The following is a 24,237-nucleotide window of genomic DNA, read 5'->3' on the forward strand; positions in this document are numbered from 1 at the left end:
GGGGGGGAAAGGTGATGCATCCCACTAGCAGAATTCATGAGGAGCAGAGGCGTGCCCACATCCAATACAGAGGCACAACTGTTACTCACAGAGTCCCTTTAGACTGTATGGCAGGGCACTGTTCATCTACCCCTCCATTTCTGGTGCCATGCATGGGCATGGCAGCCTCCCAGCTTTGCCCAGGAGCTCTGGTGAACTTTACTGGTGGGGTCTCTGGGCCTGCCCATCAGCTGCCAGATTTAGCAGATGGGGTGGAATGGAGAGCAAACCTGCACATCCCCCTCCACTGCAAAGCCCTGCACAGAAGATGGGTTTGAGCTAAGGGGCTGCGCTTTGTCCTGAAGAGATGAACACAAGGACATGCTCTACATTGTTAAGTCTGCTAGAAATCCCCGGCAAAGGTGGGCTGTGGGAGATGGCAGTGCCGTCTCCTGGCCCCAACAGCACTTGCTAGAGCTCATCTCCCTTCACAGGCTATGCAGTGCAGGTGCCAAGGTCCTTCAGGGAATCACAAGAGAGTTTTTGTTTCTTTGTCACTTGTCAAACCAGATATTCTACAAAATACAGCTAGAAGAGAGCATGGCACTATTCCCCACTAAATTTACCCAATACCCACTTTCCTCTTCAGCCTGAGAAACTCGAGCTCACATCCCCGTAGACTTGTGAGATGTCCTAAGCCCCAGACTTCAGAGTACCATATGGGGGATCTCACTCAGCCTCTCCTGTTGAAGCGTTTCCCCTTTCTATAAAACACATAAATACTGTCATGCCAGCAGGAAGGAGAACAGGCGCTGTGGTCGGGTGTGGGTCCTGCTCTCTGCTGCAGCAGGCTGTACTGCATTACCAAAATCCCTGGCAACCTACCCCAAGCCACTGCCTTGTACATGAGTAGACTAGACGATAATCCCAAGTGGTTTGTATCAGCTCTACCGTATGCAGAGCTAGAGGTGGAAGTAACCAGCTGTGCAGTAGAGCATGGCCATGGCAACTGTGGACTCTGCTCCAGATCTACACTCTCTCCCATGGGCCATGCTCTCTTGATAAGGATTTACTGGCTCATGGCTGCAAGGTGCAAAGACCACACTATCACAAGCTATGCCATCAGCAAAAGTATATTCCAAGAGGAATAGTACTAATAAAGTATATTTCCTGCTTACCACTGTCAAAAGGATTCAGCACAGTATGTCCATCTTCAGCTTTAGTAGAGCAGTGGTGGATGTTTCAGTGAGGGTGCTCAGTCTTCTTTCAAGTGTTTTCTCTGACCTGGGCCTGGAAGGTCTCCACACAGGCAGCTCTCAAGAGCAGGATGCTAGAATGGGAGCAACTGCAGCATGACTGCGGAGTCACTACAGAAGAGGAAATGTGTGTCATCAAAGGAATTGAGAAATACAATAAACTGAAGAGGAAAGGCAATTAACCACAGCAAAGATCCAGCATGTCCTTAAGGCTGTTTTCTTAAAGTATCTCTGCTCCTGATGATCCTGAAAGAGGGCAGACTTGGTATTGTCCTCTAATGGCAGAATAAGAATCCACTCCATGTCCGTAGGTAGATTTGGGATTAGACAGCATTTGAGCATCCTTCTTCCAAACAGATGAATGGCAGAAGCCAGAAGAGCTTTCACTTAAAAACTTCAAGGAAAGGAAGTGCTGGGACACTCATATATCCCATGGACAGACTCATTCCCTAGCTTGTGTTGGGGCTAAACAGACCCAGGAATCCAGCCATCCCAAGACCCTTTATCTCAGGGACCTTCAGCGGACACTGAGACACCACAGCGTGGCAGGTCTTTGCCTGGCCCATTCACCTTCACATCATGACCACCATTATTTGTGGCAGCCTGAAGACCACTCATCACAATGATGCAAATTGGTGGGGTGCTCAGCGAGACACCAGTGACAAGCAAAGCTGCACACATGGTCCCTGCTAAGCTGATGGTTAACCTGCCCTCCCTGAAGACACTGCTCTTACACCTGCACACAGTGCAGATGCGATCTGGGAGCACCTGCACCATGTCCTGCACAAACCTCACACCTGCAGACACCTGCAGGAACTGAAACTGGTGCCTGGGTTCAGTATGAAACACATAGGAATGGAGCCACAAAGTCCATCACCAGCACCAAGAGGTGCCTGAGCCTGCAACAAGGCTGCTGTGGAACAGCATGGTCCCAAGCAGAAGCAGAAGAGGCCAGTCCACATTGGTGCTCCCCTGGGAAGTCTGGCTCTCCTAACTCTTCTCATGAAATGCTGTAACAGCCCGTGGTAGGCCTTGGCATGTCCATGCTGTGAGGAGCACCGGAGACCCCCCATGGTGTAGTCTCATGTCTTGGGAGAGTCACCAGGGACAGGCTGAGGGTTGCATCCCCTGGGCCACACTAACTGAGAGCACCAGCCAAACTTCTCAGCTGGCATGGACCCTGGGACACCTTCAAGTCATGCTTTTGCTGTTGGACTGGTGAGCCCTGGCTCTGAGCCAGGACACAGCAACGTCCTCATCAGCTGAGGAGATGGGGCACTGATGGAGGGCCAAGCAGAACTGCTCTGCCAAGATGCTGACTTTTGGATTGCCTGTCCTCAGGCACCTTGAGGCAATGGGCTATGCAGCATTGGGCCAGCTGGCACAGTGCCAGAACCCACCCTCTGTCCCTACCAGTGGCTGAATGTCCCCAGCTGGGGGCAGGCAAAGCCCTAGCACTGATCTGGGCTTCTTTGCCCAGCCCAGCTCTTCTTCAGGGAGGGCTGCACCAAGGGGCTGGCTGTGTGGGGCAGGGGACCAGGGAAACAGTCTGGTGCTGGCTCTGTCAAGCCATGCCGGGGTGACCTGGAAGGGTGAGATGAGGCTCCTGTGGTGATGCTACAGATCTGTGCTGGGATGGAGGCTGCAGCTGTCTCCTTCCCTCCGCCATCTGCCATCGTCCCTCCTTCCCCCTTCCCCATCAGTGATGGACCAAGAACCCGACCCTTCATGGGCTGGACAGAGCACCAGTTATGCCTGCAAGACTGCTGCTGGGAGCTTAAATTAAAAACAAAGCATGCTCCTGAGGTTGGCTGGCAGCCAGTCCCTGCCTTTGGAAGAGCAGCCAGTGAGGATGTCTGGTCACAGAGGGAAGGGCAGCACTTGCAAAGGCAGTGGCCAAACAAAGCTTGTTGTCCTGCCGCAGCCAAGTTCTTAGAGGAAATTAAAGCCCAGGAAGCTTTGGACTGGGGAGGAGCTCTCATCAGAAATTTTCACCCTTCCTCTGCTCAGCCCTGCCACTGATGGGGCACACACACATCACTGAAGTGCAGCAAAAAAAGGTCTTTCATAAAACCCAGAGAACCAAACAACAAAAACATACTAAGTTCAGTGGTGAAAGACATGAGACCTGATGGGCGGAAGCTCTAGTAGTGACACAGCCTTGCTTTCTGATTTAAGCACTCCCACTGGGGTCGTGACACCTCTAACTGCCCTGAGCTGGGATCCGACCACATCTGTGTGGGCCGGTGCCTCCTCACCGCTCTCCAGATTTACTTATTTTCCAGCTTTGCCTCAAATGCTCAGGTTAGGCCTCAAGCTATTGAGATTCACAAAAATGCCCAGAACAACCCATTGGTCATGTAGATCAGCCTCTTGCCAGGCTTGCACTTGTCCTCCTCTCAATTAGTTGGGGAGTTCCCTTCCTCATCATCTCCATCTTCAGCTGTTGCATTTAAAGCATGAAAAGTAGAAGCGGATGCAGATTCAGCACTCCCAGTACCAAGGCAACAGAGAAAGGGTGAGTGTAGTCCTGCCCTCCCTCCCAAACTGCCTCATGTCTGTTTTGCATTGGCGGGTCCAGTTGACCCCGTGCAGCGCCCGCAGCCAGCACTCCTCCCGCTCGCGTCCCTTCCAGCCTGGGGACCCTGTTCCCCTGCTCTCCATAACTGAATCCGGTATTAAGATGCGTTCATTTGCAGTGGCCTGGCTTATTAAGTGGTCCTGGCAGTTTTTGACTGCCCTGTCCTCAGTGTTATTTACCACTCTTCCAGCCTGGAGGATGCACACAAAGTCTGACGACACTGAATGCCCTGCAAGGCCAAGCTAAAAAAGAAAAATCTTGAATATGCCTTTACTTTTATCCACCAAACTTGCAATCTAATAACAAAATAAATAAGCTTCTTTCACTAGAACTGATTCCCATGCGATGCTGGGGAACTAACAGTCTTTCAGGTTGTTCTATCAGGATGCTGGATCCTGGAGCAGCTCTTCCAAATGATGTTTTCTGGGGATAACTGTATGCAAGCTGGACGCAAGCTGGTCAGTAGGCAGCGGGTTGTTCCCCTTGGTTCTGGCACCCCACCACACTTCCATGGCAAGCGCATGCTGCCGTGAAAGACACACCCTGTCTCCTTGTATGCACCCTCTGCCTCTGGCGTGTGTCCTTGGGGTCATTTCCTTCTGAGATGGAGCCCATTAGCAACGTACCCACTTTTGGTGACCACATACAAATTTTGCAGGTATCAGAAACTCTCTTGGTTTTGAAAATGTAGTAGTATAAGCAAATATCCAGAGATCTCTTTCCAAGAGCAAAACCACACTGTATTAGTGGAGAAAAGCTCTCCATGGGGTGCAAAGAGAGGAGCAGCATTTTAGTCGACATGCACCATCCACTGCCCTGTTCAGCAACAAGAGCAGGGAACAAGGACGAGATGAAATACCGACACGGAGCTTGTGAAAGCACCAGCCGTTGCCACCAGGCTTAGAGTTGTGCGGTGCATGCAGTGTGTGGGACCAGCACATGGGTGAGTGTGATCCCTGCCAGTCCTTGTCACCAGGATGTCTCCTAGAGTGCCAGGATGGGTCTCTGGAAGGACATGAAGTTCCTTTCAAGCCAGAGCAGCTGATGATCTAAAGCATTACTGTCTGTGAGTTTCCCTCTACTCATCTTACACCCTCTGCACAATTTCTTTTTGCTTATTGCAGGAAAGAAATACAAAATGAACTCTGTAGCTTTCCCCTGTGAGCCCAGCACAACATGTCCCCACCTTATTACCAGTTCTGCAGGAATGTGCCATGGAGCTTGGGTTGCTCGGCAGGGAAATACACCCACTCCCAAGGCTGAGAGCCCCTCCTGGGGCAGCAAGCAGCTGGGCTTCCTGGTAGCCATTTAACAGTAGCAAAGACAGGGCACAGTGTCTGCCGCTCGCTGTGGTGCCATTGGGGTAACCTAGCCTGGCAGGAAATATTGCTGTTGGGAGCCAGGCTGCCTCGCCGGCAGCGGGTGAAGCAGGGAGCAGGGCAGGCTCCGGCTGGGTTTGGCAGGTGGAGCCCATGTCCAGCCCTGCCACACAGGGCAGAGGGATGATCTCCACGGGCCACTGCATCAGGATTTGTATGCTGCAGCCCCAGGCTGTTGTAGCTCTGCCGGAGGGGAAACCCACACCTCCACTGAGCTGTCCACAGCTGGGTCACTCTGCTCCCACTGCTCTACACTGCAGCAAGTTACCTCCTGACTGCGGCTGCTTGCCCTCTGCCCTGGGCAGGCTCTGCCCTTTCCCCCTGCTCGAGTCTGGCAGGGGCAAGGGCAGGGGCTATGCACCAGCAGGATGAGGGACTTGGGCTCCATGAGAGGCTCCGAGCATTGCCTCTTCTTCCTCGCAGGAGGAAGGTCCGTGGCAGGGCTCCTCATCTTGCTTTGCAGTATCCAAGCAGTTGGGGTCATTCTTGCCACCCAGGGATGGGACAGGACCCAGATGAGCACAGTCCCCATCCCCACAGCCCCAAAGGCAATGGCAGCGCCAGCCTGACTCATGCTGTCATGATGCACCTCATCACTGCTTGTTGCGCAAGGGGAGCAAGCACACATCTTCCCAGCACTCCTAGATGGGGAGGATGAGGGTCACTCTGAAGCCCCTGGAGTTGTCTGAGATGCCACAGCTCAGAGACCCAGGGGGGATGCACACCCAGCCCCTGTCCCGAAACTGCCAGATGCAGAAGGAGCCTGTGGAGCTGGGGAGGGAGGCCAGCACCCTGGGAGAGCAAGCAGAAGGGAAAGGAGCCTCTTACCTTGAGCCACAGAGCACCTGGCCCAGCAGACTCAGCCCACCAGGTCCCTGCCGCAAGCGGAGCCACCAGCAGGACTGAGCCGTCCTTCTGGGAAGAAGCTCATACGGGAAGGAGGGCGCGCGCGCAGGTGAGTGACTCACTTCCCTCTTGGCACTTGCAACACAGCTCAGAGACTCAGACGTGCCCCAGCTGCGCCCTGGAGCTTGACACCGACTCCTGTGGCCCTTCCTCGAGCAGGCGGTGGTGGGGAAGCAGTGGTGGAGGCTCTGTGCTGGCCAGGGGCTTGTCAGGCTCCCATGTCACCCAGTGCCTTGCAGGCCTGAGATGGGGTAGCCCTGCCCTGCAGCAGCTCCAGGGCAGGGGCGCTCCCCAGCCCATCCAGGGTTGCAGAGGTGGTTCAGGCTTGGCGAGGGGACCAGTGCCTTCAGCTGATCCATCCTCTGGGATTCTCATTTACTCCTAGACACTGGGACTGGGAGCCAGCACAGCATTGCATGCTTGTTCAAATGCTTCCATTTGGAGGTTGAGACTTGCTGCAGCATGCCAAAGCATCAGATGAGACCACTTTGCTGTGTGACTCTCCGTATGGGGAAACATTAGCCAGAAAAATATTGCAGGCTGTGGCAGCTAGTTTTCTTGCCTCTCTGCAGCATTATAAACGCCCCTCGGTTCTTGTGCTCTTTCAGCCTGAGAAGAAAGGGTGGCGGATGCATGGAGCACACAGTCCCTCTTGCTGCCGCAGTCCCAGGACAGCAGCTCCAGCATTGCTCTGCTCAGGTTTCACATGGGATTTCCCCAGATATGTACTGTGGCACTGGCATCACTTAGGTCATGGTCGTAACATCTGGTGAGTCACTCATGTTATGATAAGAAATCACATGTGTTTCTGTCTCCTCCCTTTATTCACTTTGGGTTGTTTAACAAGGACATGATGGGTTTTCTTTGCTATTAAGAACTGGCACTGGTTTCTGCAAAGAAGGAGTTGTGAGGTTTCTAAGCCCCACAACTGATCAGTGCGCAAAAGCATGCTGAAAGCACATCAGAGCAGACACACAACTGGCACTGCTGTCAGAAGAAACTGGCTACTTGCACATCCTGCAGTCCTCCCATCTAGGCCTGCCAGATGCCCCAGTATGCAGAGCTGCAGCAAATACCACAATTTCTCAACCAAACAGAAAAGCTGCACCAGTTTATGGTGCAGGTAAGTTATGGCCTTTCTCAGCAGAGAAGGTTGCCAGTGTCCTCTTGTGAACAGGGAAAACAAGGCTGTGCTAGGAGGAGCGCAGCCAGCAGAGCAAGGACAGTTCATATCCCCTCTGCTTGGTACTGGTGATGCTGCACCTGAAAAGCGTGTGCAACTCAGAAGAGCCATGGAGAACTGGAGATGGACCAGCAGAGTGCTGCCACCAGGGTCTGAGCCCTGGCGCACATCCTTGGAAGAGAGCGGGTCAGGGAGCTGGGCTAGGGTAGCCCTCAGGCTGAGGGACGATCTGATCACCATCTGCAGCTGTTGGAAGGGAAGCTGCAAAGAGGACAGAAGCAAACTCTTCTCAGTAGTGGCAAATGGGGCAACAAGGGCCAAGACACAAATGGAGGTGCAGGACAGTCAGGATGGACGTTGGTGAAGGGCTGTGCATCCCTGGAACAGGAATCTAGAGAGGCCAAGGGTCTCATCCTTACCACTTGGCTAGATAAAGCCACAGCTGACCTCACCTACCATTAGTGACAGCCCCACTTCAAACACAAGGTCAAATTAAAGACCTACAGAGGTCCTTCCCCAAAACATTTCAGTTCTGTGATTTGAACTGCAACAATCGCACTGGCATCTGTGCCATTCCACCCAGAAAACTGTTACAAAAGTGCCCAGCCAGGGCCTGCCGGCATTTGAAAAGGAAGCAATTTGACCAGCCCCAAGAAGATGGGTGACACATAAATTCCATCGATTATTTTCAGGTTACATCTTTGTGTCAGTGAGAATCCAGTAGTGGCTGTGAAACAGGGGACTTAACGTTAGTATTAATTCTATGTCTGGACTTCCCTACTGCTGCAGGACAACTAAATATCCTGGAAAGGGAATATGAATGAAGCAGGTGGCCAGGGAGGCCAAAATGCAGGAAAGTCCATTTTAATGGCACTGAGTAGGCTGAGGCAGAGATCTCCTGCTGCAAAGGAATGAACTAATTGCCCCAAAGTGTCCATTCTTGCCCTGGGAGTCTGAAGCCCTCCAGCTGGTGTGACAGAGGCTTCCTCGTAGGAAGGCTGCTGAGCCTCAACTGTGAGTCAGGCAGCTCAGCTACATCCTAGATCTACCTAAAGCGTGCATGGTGCTCAATGCAGCGCTGAGGTCAGAGCAGGAAAGACAGGAGCCCAGCCTAGAGGAGCAGCACTCCCAAACATCTGCCCATTTTGCGCACAACACAAAGCCAGGGCTGTGAGATTTTTACCTTTCAAGGAGCAAAAGGAGTTACCCCCGGAGGGCAGGGGAGCCCCCAGCAGCAGGAGGTGCACTGCCAGTAGGAGTTCTGGAAAACAGAAACAAGGAGGTTTTGAATGCAGCTGGCACAGCCTTGCACACCTTCAGGCCCAGGCACGCTGTGCTGGTGAACAAGACAAGGGACGATGCCCTTGTTCTGCTTGTGAGTTGTAGGGCTCAGCTGCCCATGCAGGGGAGGTCTTGCTCACACAGCAGCTTGCAAGAGGAAGAGGAAGTCTACAGCCCATTTGCTCTAGATAACACACTGCAATTGCCCAACTCTTTCTGAGGGAAACTTCCTATATTAAGGTCAACCTCTCACAGTTCTCTGGTTTCAGTTGTTTTAAGGGGGCAGAGAAAGACTAGTAAAAGAAACTCTCGTCTGGAAGAAGAGGAGGACACAAGCCCTCTCCCACCTGGGTCCCTCTATCCCATGCTACGCTGGCTGTAATCCCCCAGAACTACAGTTATGCTCCTGAAATACAAATTGCATACAGTGAAAGAATTGTTACTGCCCAAGAAGGGGTGCAAGAAAGAGTGCTTTTTCCATGCATTTGCAAAGATGGCATCTCCCTGGGGAAGAGGAGGGCTGGAAGAAGACCCAGCCACACCTCTGGTTCTCAGGTTCATTAAAAGAGCAGCTTTTGATGCCCTGGTTCTCCTCTGTACCACTGCTTCTTTCCTTTTGAAAGGCTGTGCAGTAAAGCATGTATACAAACAGGTATTCATGTAAACTGTAAGGCATGGCCACAATGTGGCTTTGTAGCGAGGAAGACAGTATTTCCCATTTCACTCTGTCTTTGCCAAAAGTACTCTCTCTTTTATACAACCCCTGTGGCTGAGTGACTTAAGAAACAGTTCCTGAGCAGTAGTAGCTAATTCAGAGCACATCACTGTGTTCGCCCAACTAAGATAGATATTAAGTAACACACTGATTTATGTCTTATCAAGAATAGATTTCGTTGCTGGCTGATCACCTGAGCTTTTTATAGCTGCCATAACTTGGTCTAGCCTTTACTGAATGGTTTTTCTGCCCGGTGAAATCTAGCTAACCTGGTGAACATCTCATGCAATCTAGACCTAGGCCTGTCTACGTGCTCAGGGGATCCTTCACTCTCATCCCTAGACTATAAAGCAGCACCAGACAGGAAGGTCCTGCACCCTGTCCCATTTAATCCACAAGTGGGCAGGTTCCTGTTGCAGTTTCTCCACGTAACTTGCAAAGGTCCTGTCCCATCCCACTATTGCTGACACAGGAGATGCACCCTTGCAAATTGCACATGAAGGGGAAGGCAAGCTCCCTGCCTCAGAAGGGAACCGAGAGATTCAGGAGCGATCTCTGGACTCCCAGAAAGCAGCAAGGAACTGAGATGGACTCCGGTAGACCTCCGTATACATTCTGTGGGAACTGGACATGGAAGACAAGTTATTTCCACAGAGAACCAGAGCCAAGACCCTACTGAAAGGTGCTTCTGTAGGTACCTTTTCTCCTTCTGGAAGAAAAACCCCTACTCCTTATTCCCACTGATGTATTTTCTTGTCCTGCACATCAAGGACAAATATTTTCGAGTATAAGGGCCACTGACCCAAAAAGAGCTCAAAGAAGGAAGGAGGCCTAGAGATCTCTCCCTCTGCAACATCTCTACTTCGTGAAATTAAATGTTTTATTCAAGCCATCCCACTGCCTTGGCATGCGTTGGAGAGCCCAGGCAACAGCCCAGCCTGCATCTGTGGGGGTACACGTTGTGCATTCACTTATTTCCACCCACACAATTCAAAACAGCTCCCTTTTACAAAGCCTGAATACAAGGATCAAAATTAACCTCCCAGATTCCCTCCCGTGGAGCAGAGAAATATCTAGCAAAGGGCCAGGTATTTTGCTGCTGCTAAAGCCTGCCTGGCAGATGGGAAGCCTCACAGGACTTGGCTGAGTAGATAAGACAGGAGAAATACTGCATATTCAGACACAGAAGCATATGATAAGCAGGACAGGAAGAAAAGGAAACAGGAACAGCTAAACTGACAGTGAAACCGCACTGTCATAAGCTACATGTTTTGCTGCTCTGACCAAGTCATACCCAGTGGAAAAAATTACTCTAACTGCGGAAGCCTGTAGGCCTAGTACTTTGGTGACTTTGGCCACAAGCTATGCTCCTCGAGACCCAGCCATAAGCCACTCCACTAGTCAAATTCTTATAAACATACACATCTCTGAGAAGCAGAAGCGTAACATAGGTCTTATATGCATTTCAAGTTCTCACAGGACTCATCTTGAGCTACCTGAACCACCAGTCAGCAGACATTACACCATCTGAAAGGAAAGGCTACTAGGAAGACCAGTGTTTCAGTATCAAAAGGAAGGACTTGGGGACAAGAGTGACTGGGACATATCTCTAAGCTAGAAATACTCTGACAGGGGAACATGAGGCAGACAAGTTAGAGGGACAGAATGTCCTCTGAGCAAGAGACTGTAATCATCCGAGCTACTGCCCAGCACTGCTCATTTCTGACACCCAGGAAGCAGAAGAGATTGCATCTGAGGGACAGCACCACAACGTTAACTGACATTTTTCCTAGAAGAAATGTGGCTCATCATTGCCTTGACAAGGAATTTGTGCCCTACCAATGTATTCCCAGTTAACGGAGCATCAGGCTCTGCCAACGAAGAGGAATTTCAGTGCCTGAACAGAGCAATGCTGCACAGTTTAGTGTCTCCCAGACCTGTAAGCCCACCTTAGCCTGCTGCTAGTCATTGTTTGGCTCTTGTGTGCCACCCAGACATCATCGACATTATCTTTTAAGCTATGTTTTACCCCTTGAGATTCGGCTCGAGCTATCTTTCTAGCAGGTTATACCTAGCAGGACAAATAAGATAAAGAAACTGTATTCCTGTGTTTACATAGAAAATAGGAACTGCATTCTACTGCTCTAAGAGCTAGTTAATGTATAAACCACCAAAATACCTTAGTTTTATTAGGGAAGGATGTTTCATTTTACATCTGGTCACACAGACCAGTGTATGAGAGGAAAAGAAGAAATGAAGGCGAGTGGAGAGCGCCAGCCACCGTTCAACAGATTCATCTAAGTCCTAGGGCCTGTCAGAAAGCACTACCTTCCTTGGGAGCTGCTTCTCCTGCAGAAATGTTTGGTAACACAACAGCTTGATCATGTCGCTCCTCCCTAGCAGGCAGAAATAGAAGGCAATTAATCAAAATTTAAAGAGTTGAGTCACCATAAGCTGGAGGCATCTCTTCAGTGGCAGCAGAACCAATCTTTCTGAAGAGAGACACAAAGAGCAGCACAAAGGATCGCACTCATTTGAAGATGAGGGCACATACGACAGCAAGTCCAAGTGAAAGGAGCTGGCTTACAGCAGTGAGGAGGAAGAAAAGCAGTATCTTCACAGAGACAGCTACCCACACAACCCAAGTACGGGGATGGTCATGAGGAGAGATGGGAAGTTTGCAGAAAGGTCTCCAGAGTGCCAGGCAGATGTGGATCTGTAATATACTGCATTTTTGAACACTTTTAAACAGTTGAGACTCTCTTAAAAACTTACAATACAAACACAAAGTAGGATTTTAGAAATCAAAACTGAGTCTGAGCTCATCCCATGGCTCTGAGGAGTTACACTCCTAACAGGTGCCCAAGTCCTCCCAACCCATCCATGCTCCCCAAAGGCATGGCAACAGGCTCAGTTTTCAGCACAGACTCTAGCATGCCTGCATCCACCCAGACAGCATCCAGGGCACAGATACCCTCCCCCTGTCCTCCTGGGTGCCACTCTGCAGGACTGTCACTCCAAAATTCAAGTCAGAACAGACTTTGGGATGACAGTAGACCCTTACCAGGGAAATTGTTCATGCTGAACTGCAGCAAGATTTCAGTGGCCAACACTCAATTCACACACTTACAATTGTATTTTTGAATAATTCCAAGAAAAAAAACCAACAGTAATTTGGGTAAAAATTTATTTTACATACAGACCATTGCAACTTAACTATTAATCAAGAGAAGTTATTTTTCTTTTACAGAAGTGACCAGCTGGTCTGAGATTAACAGAAGTCTAAGCCTGAGAGCTGGGATTTTAGTCTGGAAATCAGATCTTGGGGGAAGGGTCCTTCCAAGCACCACTCAGTTCAGTGAGGAGCTGCAGGACTTTAACTGCAGGTCAGCTGCACTGCACAGGCCTGGAAGCAGATTCCCAGAGTCAGTTTGGACCTTTCCGAAGCTGAACTTGCTGAGAAAGATGATGCCTGGAAAGGTATGGATGCATTTCCAGTATTTTGTTCAGCTCTCAAACTAGAAATGGAAGTGGTGAAACAGCACAATCTCTGTGAAGTATAAAACATCAAGTTACAGGGCAGCAGACAAACAGGACAGCAATAATGGCGGGGACCCTCCTAAGCCAAGTGTTCTACATGTAGTGGGTTCCTGGCTGAGTTCATACTATGGCCCTAGTTCAAATGGACAGAGTACAAAAAATACTTTGACCAATAATTAATTGTACTGGAAACAAACAGTCTACTAAAAAGCAATTCTTACTCTAGGTGCCAATGAGTCCTTAAAAGCAGGGAGGGGACTGAGGAGCCGCACTTGGGCAGTGCTGCCAGGATCATTCACGCTGTTCCATTTTTACTTTGGGAGGTCTCAGGAAGGTCCTGTTTTTCTTTTCTTTCTTCCCCTTTGTATTTGCCTGGAAGTTTCTCCAGCTGTCCACACGACCATCCCGACTTTCCTGGGAACAACAGAGAGGAAATGGAGAGTTAAGAACTGCAAGAGTCAGAGAACAGACAGTACATAGCAGTTTCAGGAGATGAATAGCAATTTCCCCCTTATCCAGCATGTTGCTACATGGCAGCCAGGACACACAGACACTGCGAAGAGCCAGAGTAACAGACACAGCACAGTGGAACTACAAGTGAGCTTATAAATCTGTCAGCCCAGACCATGCCATTTCCTTACTCTGTCTCATATCCTTGAGACAGCTCTCCTTGTGCTGCACCTTGGAGGCATGGAGAAGAGAAGGGAAACATACTGCTGTCTTCTCTCACGCTTTTTGCCCCAAGCTTCATCACAAAGACACAATGAGAAAAGATCTCTGCTGCACTCTTTTCTCCTCTCCCTGGCCTAGCTGCAGAGCAGCAGAAACCCCTCCTGAGCAGGGGGGAAACCACAAAAACAAACAAAAAAATACTCCATACAAAGCCAATCTGTGATCCCTACAGGCTGAAGGTTTCACACAGTAAGACAGAACAAATCCAGGGATGATCCACCTCACAGCGTGGGATCCATAAACTGAAAGCCCATCTGACCAAAGTACTGGTGCTGCACACAGGCTCTGGCTACAATAGCTGACTGCTTCCCTCCCCTCCTTCCCCATGGCAGGATGGGGGAAGGCCAGGCACTAGCAGTGATCTGGATGATGGGGCAGAGCACACCCTCCGCAAGTTTACAGAAGACACAAAACTGGGAAGGGTTGCTGATAGGCCTGAGGGTTGTGTCGCCATCCAGAGGGACCTTGGCAGGCTAGAAGGATGGGCTGACAGGAACCTCTTGCAATTCAACAAGGAGAAGTGCAAAGTCCTGCCCCTGGAAAGGAACAACTCCATGCACCAGCACACACTGGGGGCCACCCGGCTGGAAAGCAGCTTGGTAGAAAAGACCCTGGGGGTCCTGGTGGACACCAGCTTGAACATGAGCCAGCAACGTGCCCTTGCTGCAAAGAAGGCCAATGCTGTCCTGGGCTGCATTAGGCAAAGTATGGCCAGCATGTCGAGGGAGAGGATCCTGCCACTCTGCTCAGTACTGGTGAGGCCTCCCTGGAGTGCTGTGTCCAGTGCTGGGCTCCCCAGTACAAGAGAGACATGGACGTACTGGAGAGAGTCCAACAACGGACCACAGAGATGATTAAAGGACTGGAGCATCTCTCACGTAAGGAAAGGCTGAGAGAGCTGGGAGTGTTGAGCCCGGAGAAGACAAGGCTCAGGGTGTATCTCATCAATGTATACAAGTATCTGAAGGATGGTAGAAAGAAGACTGAGCCAGGCTCTTCTTGGTGATGTCCCATGCCAGGACCTGAGGCCCATGGGCACAAACTGAAACACAGGAGGGTGTATTTGAACATCTGGAAACATGGGGTATTTTGAGGCTGACCAAGCACTGGAACAGGTTGCCCAGAGAGGCTGACTCTATTCAAAAGCCATCTGGATGTGGTCCTGGGCAACTGGCTCTAGGTGGCAACTAGCTCTAGGCTTGAGCAGGGGGGCTGGACCAGATGGACCCCAGAGGTCCCTTCCAACCTCAACCATTCTGTGATCACACTTTTTCTAGGATAAGGCAGTATGACAACTTCTGTTTCAACCTTCTTGTTTCTTACAGTTGCATGGTGGAAACTATTCTTGAAATTAGTAAGAGAGTGAATTTTGAGGGTTGGGTGGGAGAAAGTAGATGTTCCAACCTGCTCCTTCTAAAATACATCAAGATATAATTCGGCTCTGAAAGCAGCCTACGAATAGCTTCTAGGAACAGCAGGCAACCACTTAGATGACACAGATATTCCTAGGAGGATTCAGAAATACTGCAGAACATATATAAGGTACAAAACCTACAGGTTAGGGTAAGCAGACAGGATTAGATGCAGTATGCAGACAAGGACTGGAATCACCAGTAGCAGGAAAGCCCAGAAGAGCAATGCAGAGGTGCAACACAAGCACCTTTAAAGGCTGGGATTTTGGTGTAGGGTTTGTTTGGTTTTTTTGTTGTTTTTTTTTTTTTTAAACTGAGACAGAACCACAACTGCAGAATATCAACTTAAGGTTTTTTTTCCTTATGGTTTAAATATCATTCAAAGCAGCAACACACATCCTGCTTTTGGATGTATTTTAAAGGCAGCCACTGAATTAGTACAGATACAGGAGTAGCCAAGAACTCATGTGTTACTTGGTCTCCAATCACCCTCTCTCAATGATGGTCACTAGCAGAAATGAGCTTCTTATTCTTGTGTGTTCCAGTGTTCCATTTTGGACATTAACATCTAGCTTTGATACTGTCTTTTCACATGGATTAATGGTCACCAGCAAGGCTTGAGAAGACACCTGCCCGTGCAGAGGTTCAGCTGCCTAGGAGTGGTTGAGGACATGCACGTACTTAGAGTTGCAACATCAATAGTGCTGCAGCTTCCCTGTTTGGTCCATCATTATTTGCTTCTAATACTTGCTCACATTTCCTCAGCTGCTGTGCTTTACTGCATCCCTACAGCAATGACATCCAAATTCTGTGGCCATTCTGGTGTGGGAACACAGAACTTCTGCCAGCAGCAAGGCCAGTAACATACTGATTTATCCCTCTGGCCTTACACGACAAAACCCATGGTGCACTCAACACAGCAGCATTACACAAATTTTTCAGAATATCCAGCTTCGTATATCCATGAACACAAACTCTTCCCAGCTGTCTCCAGAGACATCCTGCTTGTTCATTTTCCACAGGATGCCAGTCCAGCTCATACACTTCTCTCCCAGACACCCTCTTTTTTAAAGTCCTCTTGAACATAGACTGGGATCTGGCTTTGGATTAAATGAACAATCTAGCTCATCTTTTCATGAGGTCCTGCACAGCATTACTGACTTCTTTCCTGCCCACCACCCACCGCGTGTCACAAGACTCTACCTCTGGTGTGTAATGAGGGAAGAGTTACAGGCTAGATCAAATATTTTGCTGGGCTGTAGGTTTGAGCCCTAGAATAGCAGCACAGCAACCACAAAGCTACTCCTCATATGCCTAAACCTTAAATACAGGGTGAAAGGGTCAAAGTAAAGTGATTGTCATTCTGGTCTCTAATACTCATGGGAGATACAGATTCTGTAAGTGTCAGCAATCAGACTGAGAAGTATCAACAATAGTCCACAGTAGTGGCTGAACAGCTGCCAGATTAAGTTTTACTGGTCACCTGAGCTAAGCACCAATTCAAATTTCTGAGTAGGGACAAGAATGAACTGCTGACAGAGCTGAAAAATACTACACCTTAATTTACCAGACCTGTTTCTGGAAAGGTGATATCAAAAACCTATTGGTGGGCTCTTCTCCCCACACAAGTACAAAACCCAGGCTTGTGCAGGACCTTTTTTACTTAAATTATCTTATAGCACCTGCAGACAAAAAGTCTCTCTTCTCTTTAGGCATGGCCAAGAATTGCTGAGGCCCATCCTGTAAGTTAAGCTGCTGATTACCTCAAAGTTCTTCTGCCATTCTCGCTCTCGTTTAGCTTTCTCTTGTGCCTCAATTTCCTCTTCCCTCTGTCGCTTCCTGGAAGGGAAGCCAAAACCAAGTTATGAACCCACAAACATCTACTTTAAAGAAACACAGTAATACTTTCAAAACATCTTGGAAAGATTTTCTGATTTCTTGGCAGATTAAAGTGCTTAACAGGATGCACACCTAAGATAGCACAGCAAATAGATTTTTATTTCTATCTGGAAGAGCAGCGAGCAGAGAAGATGGTTTGGCACCACTGACAGCATGCACATACTTAATCAGTGAGTCAGCTTCTCTTGCTTGCTCAGCAAAACAAAGCACTGGAACAGGCTGCCCAGGGGGGTTGTGGAGTCTCCTTCTCTGGAGATATTCAAAGCCTGCCTGGATGATGTCCTGTGCAACATGCTCTAGGTGAACCTGCTTTAGCAGGAGGGTTGGACCAGATGATCTCCCAAGGTCCCTTCCAACCCTTGCCATTCTGTGATTCTGTAATATCTCTAGCGATAAATCTCTAAAGCTGTTGAGAGTACACATTTTGAGAAATTAATAAACACTGGAGCATGCAAGGTAAAAATGACCCTAATGCCCCTAATTTTCATGTGTCGTCAAAAGTAGTGTCCTGCAACCATCTTCCAGACTGCCTTCATCGACCATACAGAAACCCCACTCTATGAAGTGCATCCACAGTGAACACTCAGGCAACGTGTGATCAAAACGCCTAAAATAGTTCAGGGTCACACATGCCACAGGGCATTTCTGGCACTTAATTAAAATTAAAAAACAATTGTTTGCATGCTAACAACATCCAGAAATGTGTCACCATTTCACTGTTTTGGCTGGCCTCCGTGTCTACACATAAGAGTATATAAGCATACCAAATATATCAATGTCTTAAATACAACAGGGCAAGTTCCTGTTTGCATTTCTCAGGCACAGAGCTCTACAACCCAGGGGTTGGAATCTACATCACTGGAAGTCAGCTTGACAGGACCCTTGTTAATCTAAAAAAAACAGCAGGAGGCTGGACCAGATGATCTCCAGAAGTCTGTCCCAACTTAGACTTTTCTAAGACTCTATGATTCCTTGTCTTCTCTGAGGAAGCATGAGAGGGGAAAAGGAGCCTGAACTGCACAAGCAGAATGCTGCTCATACCTTTCATGCATTTCTTTAGCTTCTCTTTCTTTCCTCTTAATTTCCAGTTCAGCAAAGAGCTTCATCGTCTGTTTGTATACAGCTTGTTTGAACTGTAAAACACAAATCCGATCTTAAAATAATGCCCATTAACACAGTTAGAGAAGTCTGGTTTACATAAGAATGTAAGAAGCATACAAAGAATGTGAAGCGTATGCTTGCCCACAAAACCCGTATCCTGCCTTGACAGCAGTCAATAGCAGCACCACAGAAAAGGGTATAAAACACCACTAGTCAAATTCTGGCCCTGACACCAGGAAACAACTACTTATCAGCCTCGTATTAGTCTCATTTCCATTTGTATTCATGAAGCTGTGCCTAAACTGTTCATTTCAAGCCCTCTTATTCTTTTGTTAAATCTTGCAATGTTACATTTGACAAAAAGAGGCAAAATGGTCACTGTTTAGTAATTTCCCAGCAGATCTTCTTGACGTGTTGTAGAAGCCTAGCATTGGCTTTCCAGTAGGAAATACTTTAGACAAACTTCATTATTAAAGAACAGCAAGAGACTTCTGAGAATCAATGGAAAATAAGACCGCTATGGGGTTACTGTGGTAATACCAAGAGGAAAAAAATCACTTTGTAGGAAAAAAAAAGGGGATGACAGTAAGACTAATGATGTCAGAGTCTGATAACCATCTATCATTAGATGATTAAAGCCTCTACTATCACTTGACTTTTTCAGATTGAAACCAGGTAAGAACTAAGTTATGTCATGCCTTTTTTTAAAAAAGTGATTTGTTGCAGAACAGCACATCTATCCTCAAGTGCTATATGGAAGAAACAGCTCTTACTACAAAATGACACTAAGGGCACACTTTAGATATGCTGCAGTGGGTTCTATACACGCCTCTGCTGACAGCAAGAGTGCCACCATTCTAGCATTCAGAATATAAGAAGAAATTTAATTCAAAAAAGACTGCATGATGCGCAAGCAATGAAGGCTTGCTCCAGGAAAAGAATTGGGTATTTTGATCTATATAATCTCATCATACATTTATTCTTTTATACTAGAGTTAAACCATTTTCTAAAATCTATGGGTATTACCCAACATGTGGTACTCTACAGTGGCTTACCAGAATTTGTTCTTCTGTAAGTGCAAGAATTTACATCACTCTAACAAGTCTAATAAATACTTCCATACAGGTTTTGACTCTTAATTCCTCAAAACACATGTTGTACTCCCCAGTTTCTCTCAACAGTGTATGACTTACAACTTCAGGATCATCCTCTTCTACAGTGGGAGGTTTTCCATCCTTCTTCAACTGCTTCTTTTTTTCTTTCACCTAAAGATTAAGAACAAAAATAAGAGCCTAAAAGGTTTTATAGGGCTTACACAATTGCATCCCTACTCCACTGTGGGGGAAGAACTCTGGGTAGCAATAAGTTCTTGGTTTGGATCAATGTTTTATCTTAGACCAAAAGGTCCAGATAAACACATACAAGATCACTATCACATGAACGGTAGTAATTAAAAATACTATGTTAGATACTATTCATTCAGCCCTTTGTTGGGCTTTTTTCATTTGTTTTTAAGATATATTCATATCCAATATACATCATCCAAACCAGAAGGAAGTTTATTTTGCTTTTTAATATTCAAAAGACTAACAACAACAAGCAGAACATAAAGTGTTCCTTGGTTTAGAGTATCTGAGTTCTCCCATATCATGTGCTTTCTCAAGCTTGTTTTAGTCCACCCACATCACTCAACTAACTTCCTGGCCAATGCAATCCAAGCTCCTTTTCTTATCTTATAGGTCATTTTCCCCCAAACTTCCCAGTCTCCTGCTGTCACCACCTATTTTCCTCCACCTACACACATTTGAACAGCATCATTCATTCACAGACTTGAAAAAAAATATTTAGGTCAGATCATGTGGTCTGACCTAATTATTTCAAGTACTGAATTTCACTGAATTATCCTGCACTGAGCTCAACAGCAGTCTTGGACAAAGCACATTTGTTCATGCTTGAGGAGCTCAGAGTCCACCTGCACTCATTATGAAGTTTGCTCTGCTCACTTTTTAATGACCTAATCATGCAACAGGTGTACCAAAAAGCAAATTACAAAGGACTGATTACCACCGCCCCCATCCCTGATGTTCCTGTGGAATACTTACAGTGTGTTCCACATATTCTTTTCCTGCCTGTATCACATCCAAGGCCCTCTTCTTTTGCTCCTGATCTAGCAGCAGCTTGTACGCTTTATCTACAGCTAACAAAAAGCATCAACATTAATAGCACCAGCAGTCACATTCACAAGGCATCACAAGGTTGCTACTTGTTGATCATGCAAACTTTGCTTCACAGAATTCGGGGGGTTTTGTTTCGTTGTTTTTTGTTTTGGGTTTTTTTTTTTAATACATTGAGGTAAGTGCTATCATGATTATTCAAATGAGATTTGGCGTACAGTAATGGCAGAAACTGTCATCTTTTGGAGTTAGCAGGGTTTAAGTGTCAGTCCTACCATGTAATTTAGTTATAGGGTATGAGGCAAGTTTAAGGTGCATAACACCTCACTGTAATGTAAAGCATGCACCTAAAACGATCACATTACTTCTGTCGTATGGTCTTTGAATAAAATCTAATGCACAGATTGAACAGTTTTTCTTGAACAATCTCAAAACCCCACGGACTTCTTTGTTCCCACCACAAACTGGCAATGCGAATACGCCACCTAGTGAAATTCTCTGCTGAAATGCCACCCCACACGTCTTCACCCTCATCTAAAGCGCCTCCACAGCAATTCTCTGCCCATCAGTGGGGCCTCCACCCCTAATAAACATTTAAACTGGCTACAGAAAAATAGCAGTCCAAGTACTATCATACACCAGCCCAGGGAAAGGGTAAGAGCATTACCTTCAAATGCCTTCTGGGCTCTATCTGCATCATCTTGATTTTTGTCTGGATGCACCAATATTGACAACTGCAAGAGAAAGGATCTTGCCATCAAGACCATTGTAAAAGATGAAGAATATCTCAGAGATTTTTGTGAGAGGAGGGAAATGGTCTCAGATAGGAGGAATCACAGGGGATCACATTCCTTTCTATGTGGACCTTAAATAGGCTGCAGAGCACACGCTCTCCACCTTCCTCTTCCAGAGAAAGAGCTCTTTCAAACTCTCCCCATGTGGCATTCTTTTTTTCAGACCTTTTATTTTCGCTGTTGCTGTATGGACTCTCTAGTTTATCTGTATCTTTCCTAGTATAATGTTCAAAGCCAGTCACAATGCAGCAACTGACATTGCATCAGGGCCAAAGAATGCAAAATAATTACTCCCTGAACTCTACACATGGCACTTGCTAGTTCACAGAAAAAAGGTTTGCCTTCAGACCTAAACAGCAACATGCTGCTGATTTACTCTGTGATTTGCTACAGCCAATGCCTTTTTCCTTCTGTTGGCTGTTACACATTCTGTATTTAGGTGTTTCATTTTTTCAGTACACAATTCCATGCACTTTTTTCATTCCATGACATTGACTTTGAAAGATTTCCCTGTGTTCTATCAGCCTAAAGCTAAGAAAGATGCAATTTATTGATTCACAGAACTGAGAAGTCAGCAGCAGTCTAAAAGGTTATCCTCCACTTCCCACGTATAGAAGCAGACCACATCCATCACCAACTTGACAGGCATGTTCCTTTGTCAGCCAGCACAGCTTCCTGCCTAAAGACAGCTCTTGATGTTTACACTGCTAGTTCAGGTGGGAGGCTACAGCCCTGCAAATATTGTTTTTCTTTGCCGTATGTGCTGTTTAAATTCAAATTTCTCCTGCAATTCTGTCAGCAGAATAAGTTTGGGGTAACGTTTCCTGCGTTGCATGGGGTAATGCAGTTGGGTCAGTGAGCAGGGCTGCTGCTGTTCCAGGTAATCCAGTCACCAAAAATGAAAATGTCTGAAAATCTGAAATTCTTAAAGAAACTTCACGGAAAATACGCTTCTGGATCCAAGTCCATATATTTGAGAAAAATACCTTTCCTCAGTTCTTAACTTCTGACAAATTTTAACCTTTCCTTTGAACTAAAGTTCAATAAGCTGATTATACATGGGTATATCAGTTTACAATAGCCTAATCACACACTTTACAGGCAAAGCAGCATACCATGCATGGACCAGGGACACTTCTGCAGCTCTCCTCTTGTTGATACAAAGATTGTTCTATGCATTTCTTCCCAAAATGGCTACTCCTCTACCCAGATACAGCTTTACCACCATTTTTCTCGTTCCCAAGCACAGCTGCACAATCTCTACAGAGCTTCTAATTTCTTTCCAGAGGCTTCAAGTGCAAAAGCCAAATACCTGCCGAAATCTTTTCTTTATCTCTTCATCTGTGGCTTCAGGATCCATCTGCAGTACCTAAAAGAGACCATGAGAGCAGAGCAAGTTCGATGATACTCCCCACGTTTCAGGTTCCTGGCAGCAAGCTCTAAACATCTGGTTCACTGGCATACAGACACAACACCAGAAAGCTCCCCCATCAGAGAGCTGCTTCAGGACATGGATTTTCACCTAGTAAAACACAAACATCTTAAGAGACACCACATTTGGAACATTCTACTTTTAGCAATGCTAGATTCCTCCGACTATGGCAGTGTCCCTTCCACACCCAAGTCTCATGTAGAGAGCTGCTGCCATCCCTAAATAGCCACAATTGGTCTAAACTTTCAACCAGGCCTGTAGCAATGCTTAAGTCTGGCAGAAATGGAAGCACTCGGTGTCTCTGGGACACTGTTGGGTCATTCATAACTGGGAACTTTGGACAGGAAACATAGTACTTTGTAAGAAATCATTCATTTTATCATTCTGAAAGAAGACAGAGGAGTTTTACTGTTTGATTCCCATGAACTAGCCCACTTGTCTACATACTGATCTTTAGGAATGCAGCAGAGCTTAGGAGCTCTTTTGTGAATTAATTTACTGAACAGAAGTCCTAAGGCAATAAGTGAGCCTATTCAATGCAGATGCGTGCTTGCCTGACACTAAGAATCTGTAAATAAAAAACACTCTCACAGGAAAGCTACTGTCTACTTCTAAATGACTTTCTTAATTTCCTTTCCAAGTCAAGTACTAAGATCTATACAGAACTGAACACCATCAAGGTGAATCTGCTGACTGATGTGGTTGACCAGCCCTAAACTAAAACTACAAAAAGCATCTGAGGCTTTAAAAAGGCAGATGAAAATTATATCAGGAAGGAGTACCCATGGGAATCGCCAGCTCCAGAGGAACACCAGATTGTTTTACTTCCTGTCTTCCTCAGGCTTTCATACTTTCATACTCATCAAGACATTATAACTGACTGCAGCTGGAATTAAACTATATAATGTGCAAGGGAATTATCCATTTTCCAGTGACTCCTCAAAGACTGTTCACAAGACTGTGGGCAGGGAGAGTCCTTCTCTCATTCTAAGCACTAAGCAAGTTCAGTGGGATGAACATCCAAAATAAAAGACACAAGAAATGCCAAGTCAAGAGTGCTCAGAACAAAATCTGGCAAGCACGTCGCTTGTAGCCATTATATTCTCATTCAGAAAGTACCTAGCATTAATCTGCCAGATCTTCTAGTGCTGTTGCACGAGGGAAACGTGTCAAAATAACGTACATAGTTTGCGCTCGCTGTAAAACAGTGAAAAAGAGAGTGAGCACACATACACCATCCTGTATTCTGTAAGCCTTCTGCACAGTAATCTACATCTAGAGAACTTTTTCCTTTCTTTATGTTTGGTCTTTTTACTGAAGGTACATCTGGAAGTTGGCATACTAAGTCAGAAGGGAGGATAAAACATTCAAACTAACCTCAAAAGGGTTCAAGTTGAAATAGGAGGATCCAGGTCGGGTTAGCCTGTCAATTTGGTTTTTTGATGTTAAAACAGAGTCTCGTTTTTCAATTTGCTTTACCTGAAGAACAAGAAAGACCTATGTTAACTGACCATCCCAATGTGCTTACCTGTTTCCCCATGTGATTACTACACCAATCATCGTTCCGTACTACAACTCAAAATACCACTTGCTCATCCCCAGACCTGTAGTCATTTTACTCAAGCACTAGCAGAGCACATTCTTTAGCCTTTTCTACAGCGTTACAGTATTTTTAACATTACAATTTAACTACAAAACCCCCTAGAAAGCACTTCTGCCTGTGACTCCTACAGCTGTGTTCAACAGCTGTGGCTCTTCCCCTCACTTTGCTCCTACACCAGCACTGTCATCCTTATTCCTTGGAAACCTACCGCACTATTGCTTTTAACCCACTGTTGGCAGGACAGCCCATTAAGTGACACTGCTGCAAGC

At 46.9% G+C, this 24,237-nt stretch overlaps 3 protein-coding genes across 10 annotated transcripts in view; all 3 read right to left on the bottom strand.

The window, feature by feature from the left end:
- EYA3 (EYA transcriptional coactivator and phosphatase 3) overlaps positions 1–6,102 on the bottom strand; it is a 72,328-nt gene extending 66,226 nt beyond the window's left edge. For both annotated transcript variants that reach the window (XM_009645841.2, XM_009645840.2), the window contains exon 1: positions 6,024–6,102. The gene's annotated coding sequence lies outside the window, so the exon portion shown is untranslated. The remainder of the gene's footprint in view (positions 1–6,023) is intronic.
- The window catches only part of PTAFR (platelet activating factor receptor), a 15,669-nt gene extending 6,950 nt beyond the window's left edge, over positions 1–8,719 (bottom strand). The window contains exons 1-3 of one of the 7 annotated variants that reach the window (XM_035901290.1): positions 6,024–6,112; positions 1,158–1,346; positions 617–743 (exon numbers count right to left, since the gene is read on the bottom strand). The gene's annotated coding sequence lies outside the window, so the exon portion shown is untranslated. The other 6 variants (XM_035901293.1, XM_035901289.1, XM_035901292.1 and 3 more) reach the window with 6 other exon arrangements.
- A 3,736-nt stretch (positions 8,720–12,455) lies between these two features.
- On the bottom strand, positions 12,456–23,925 carry DNAJC8 (DnaJ heat shock protein family (Hsp40) member C8). Its single transcript, XM_009645882.2, has 9 exons — positions 23,914–23,925; positions 23,743–23,844; positions 22,246–22,302; positions 20,807–20,873; positions 20,068–20,162; positions 19,159–19,230; positions 17,905–17,996; positions 16,728–16,803; positions 12,456–13,234 (listed from the first exon to the last, which is right to left on the bottom strand). The coding sequence occupies exons 1-9, from the start codon at positions 23,923–23,925 to the stop codon at positions 13,112–13,114; spliced, it is 696 nt and encodes a 231-aa protein (XP_009644177.1). The 3' UTR covers positions 12,456–13,111.
- Positions 23,926–24,237: the final 312 nt, after the last annotated feature.

The sequence above is a fragment of the Egretta garzetta genome, unplaced genomic scaffold (genome assembly GCF_000687185.1).
Source record: "Egretta garzetta isolate BGI_Z169 unplaced genomic scaffold, ASM68718v1 scaffold368, whole genome shotgun sequence".
NCBI classification, from domain to species: domain Eukaryota; kingdom Metazoa; phylum Chordata; class Aves; order Pelecaniformes; family Ardeidae; genus Egretta; species Egretta garzetta.

Excerpts from the sequence above, each read along its gene's own strand:
- DNAJC8 (XM_009645882.2), bottom strand. Across the intron at positions 22,303-23,742 it reads TCAACTTGAACCCTTTTGAG|GTACTGCAGATGGATCCTGA; the intron begins GTTAGTTTGAAT and ends GGTCTCTTTTAG. Across the intron at positions 13,235-16,727 it reads AATGGCAGAAGAACTTTGAG|GAAAGTCGGGATGGTCGTGT; the intron begins GTAATCAGCAGC and ends TGTTGTTCCCAG.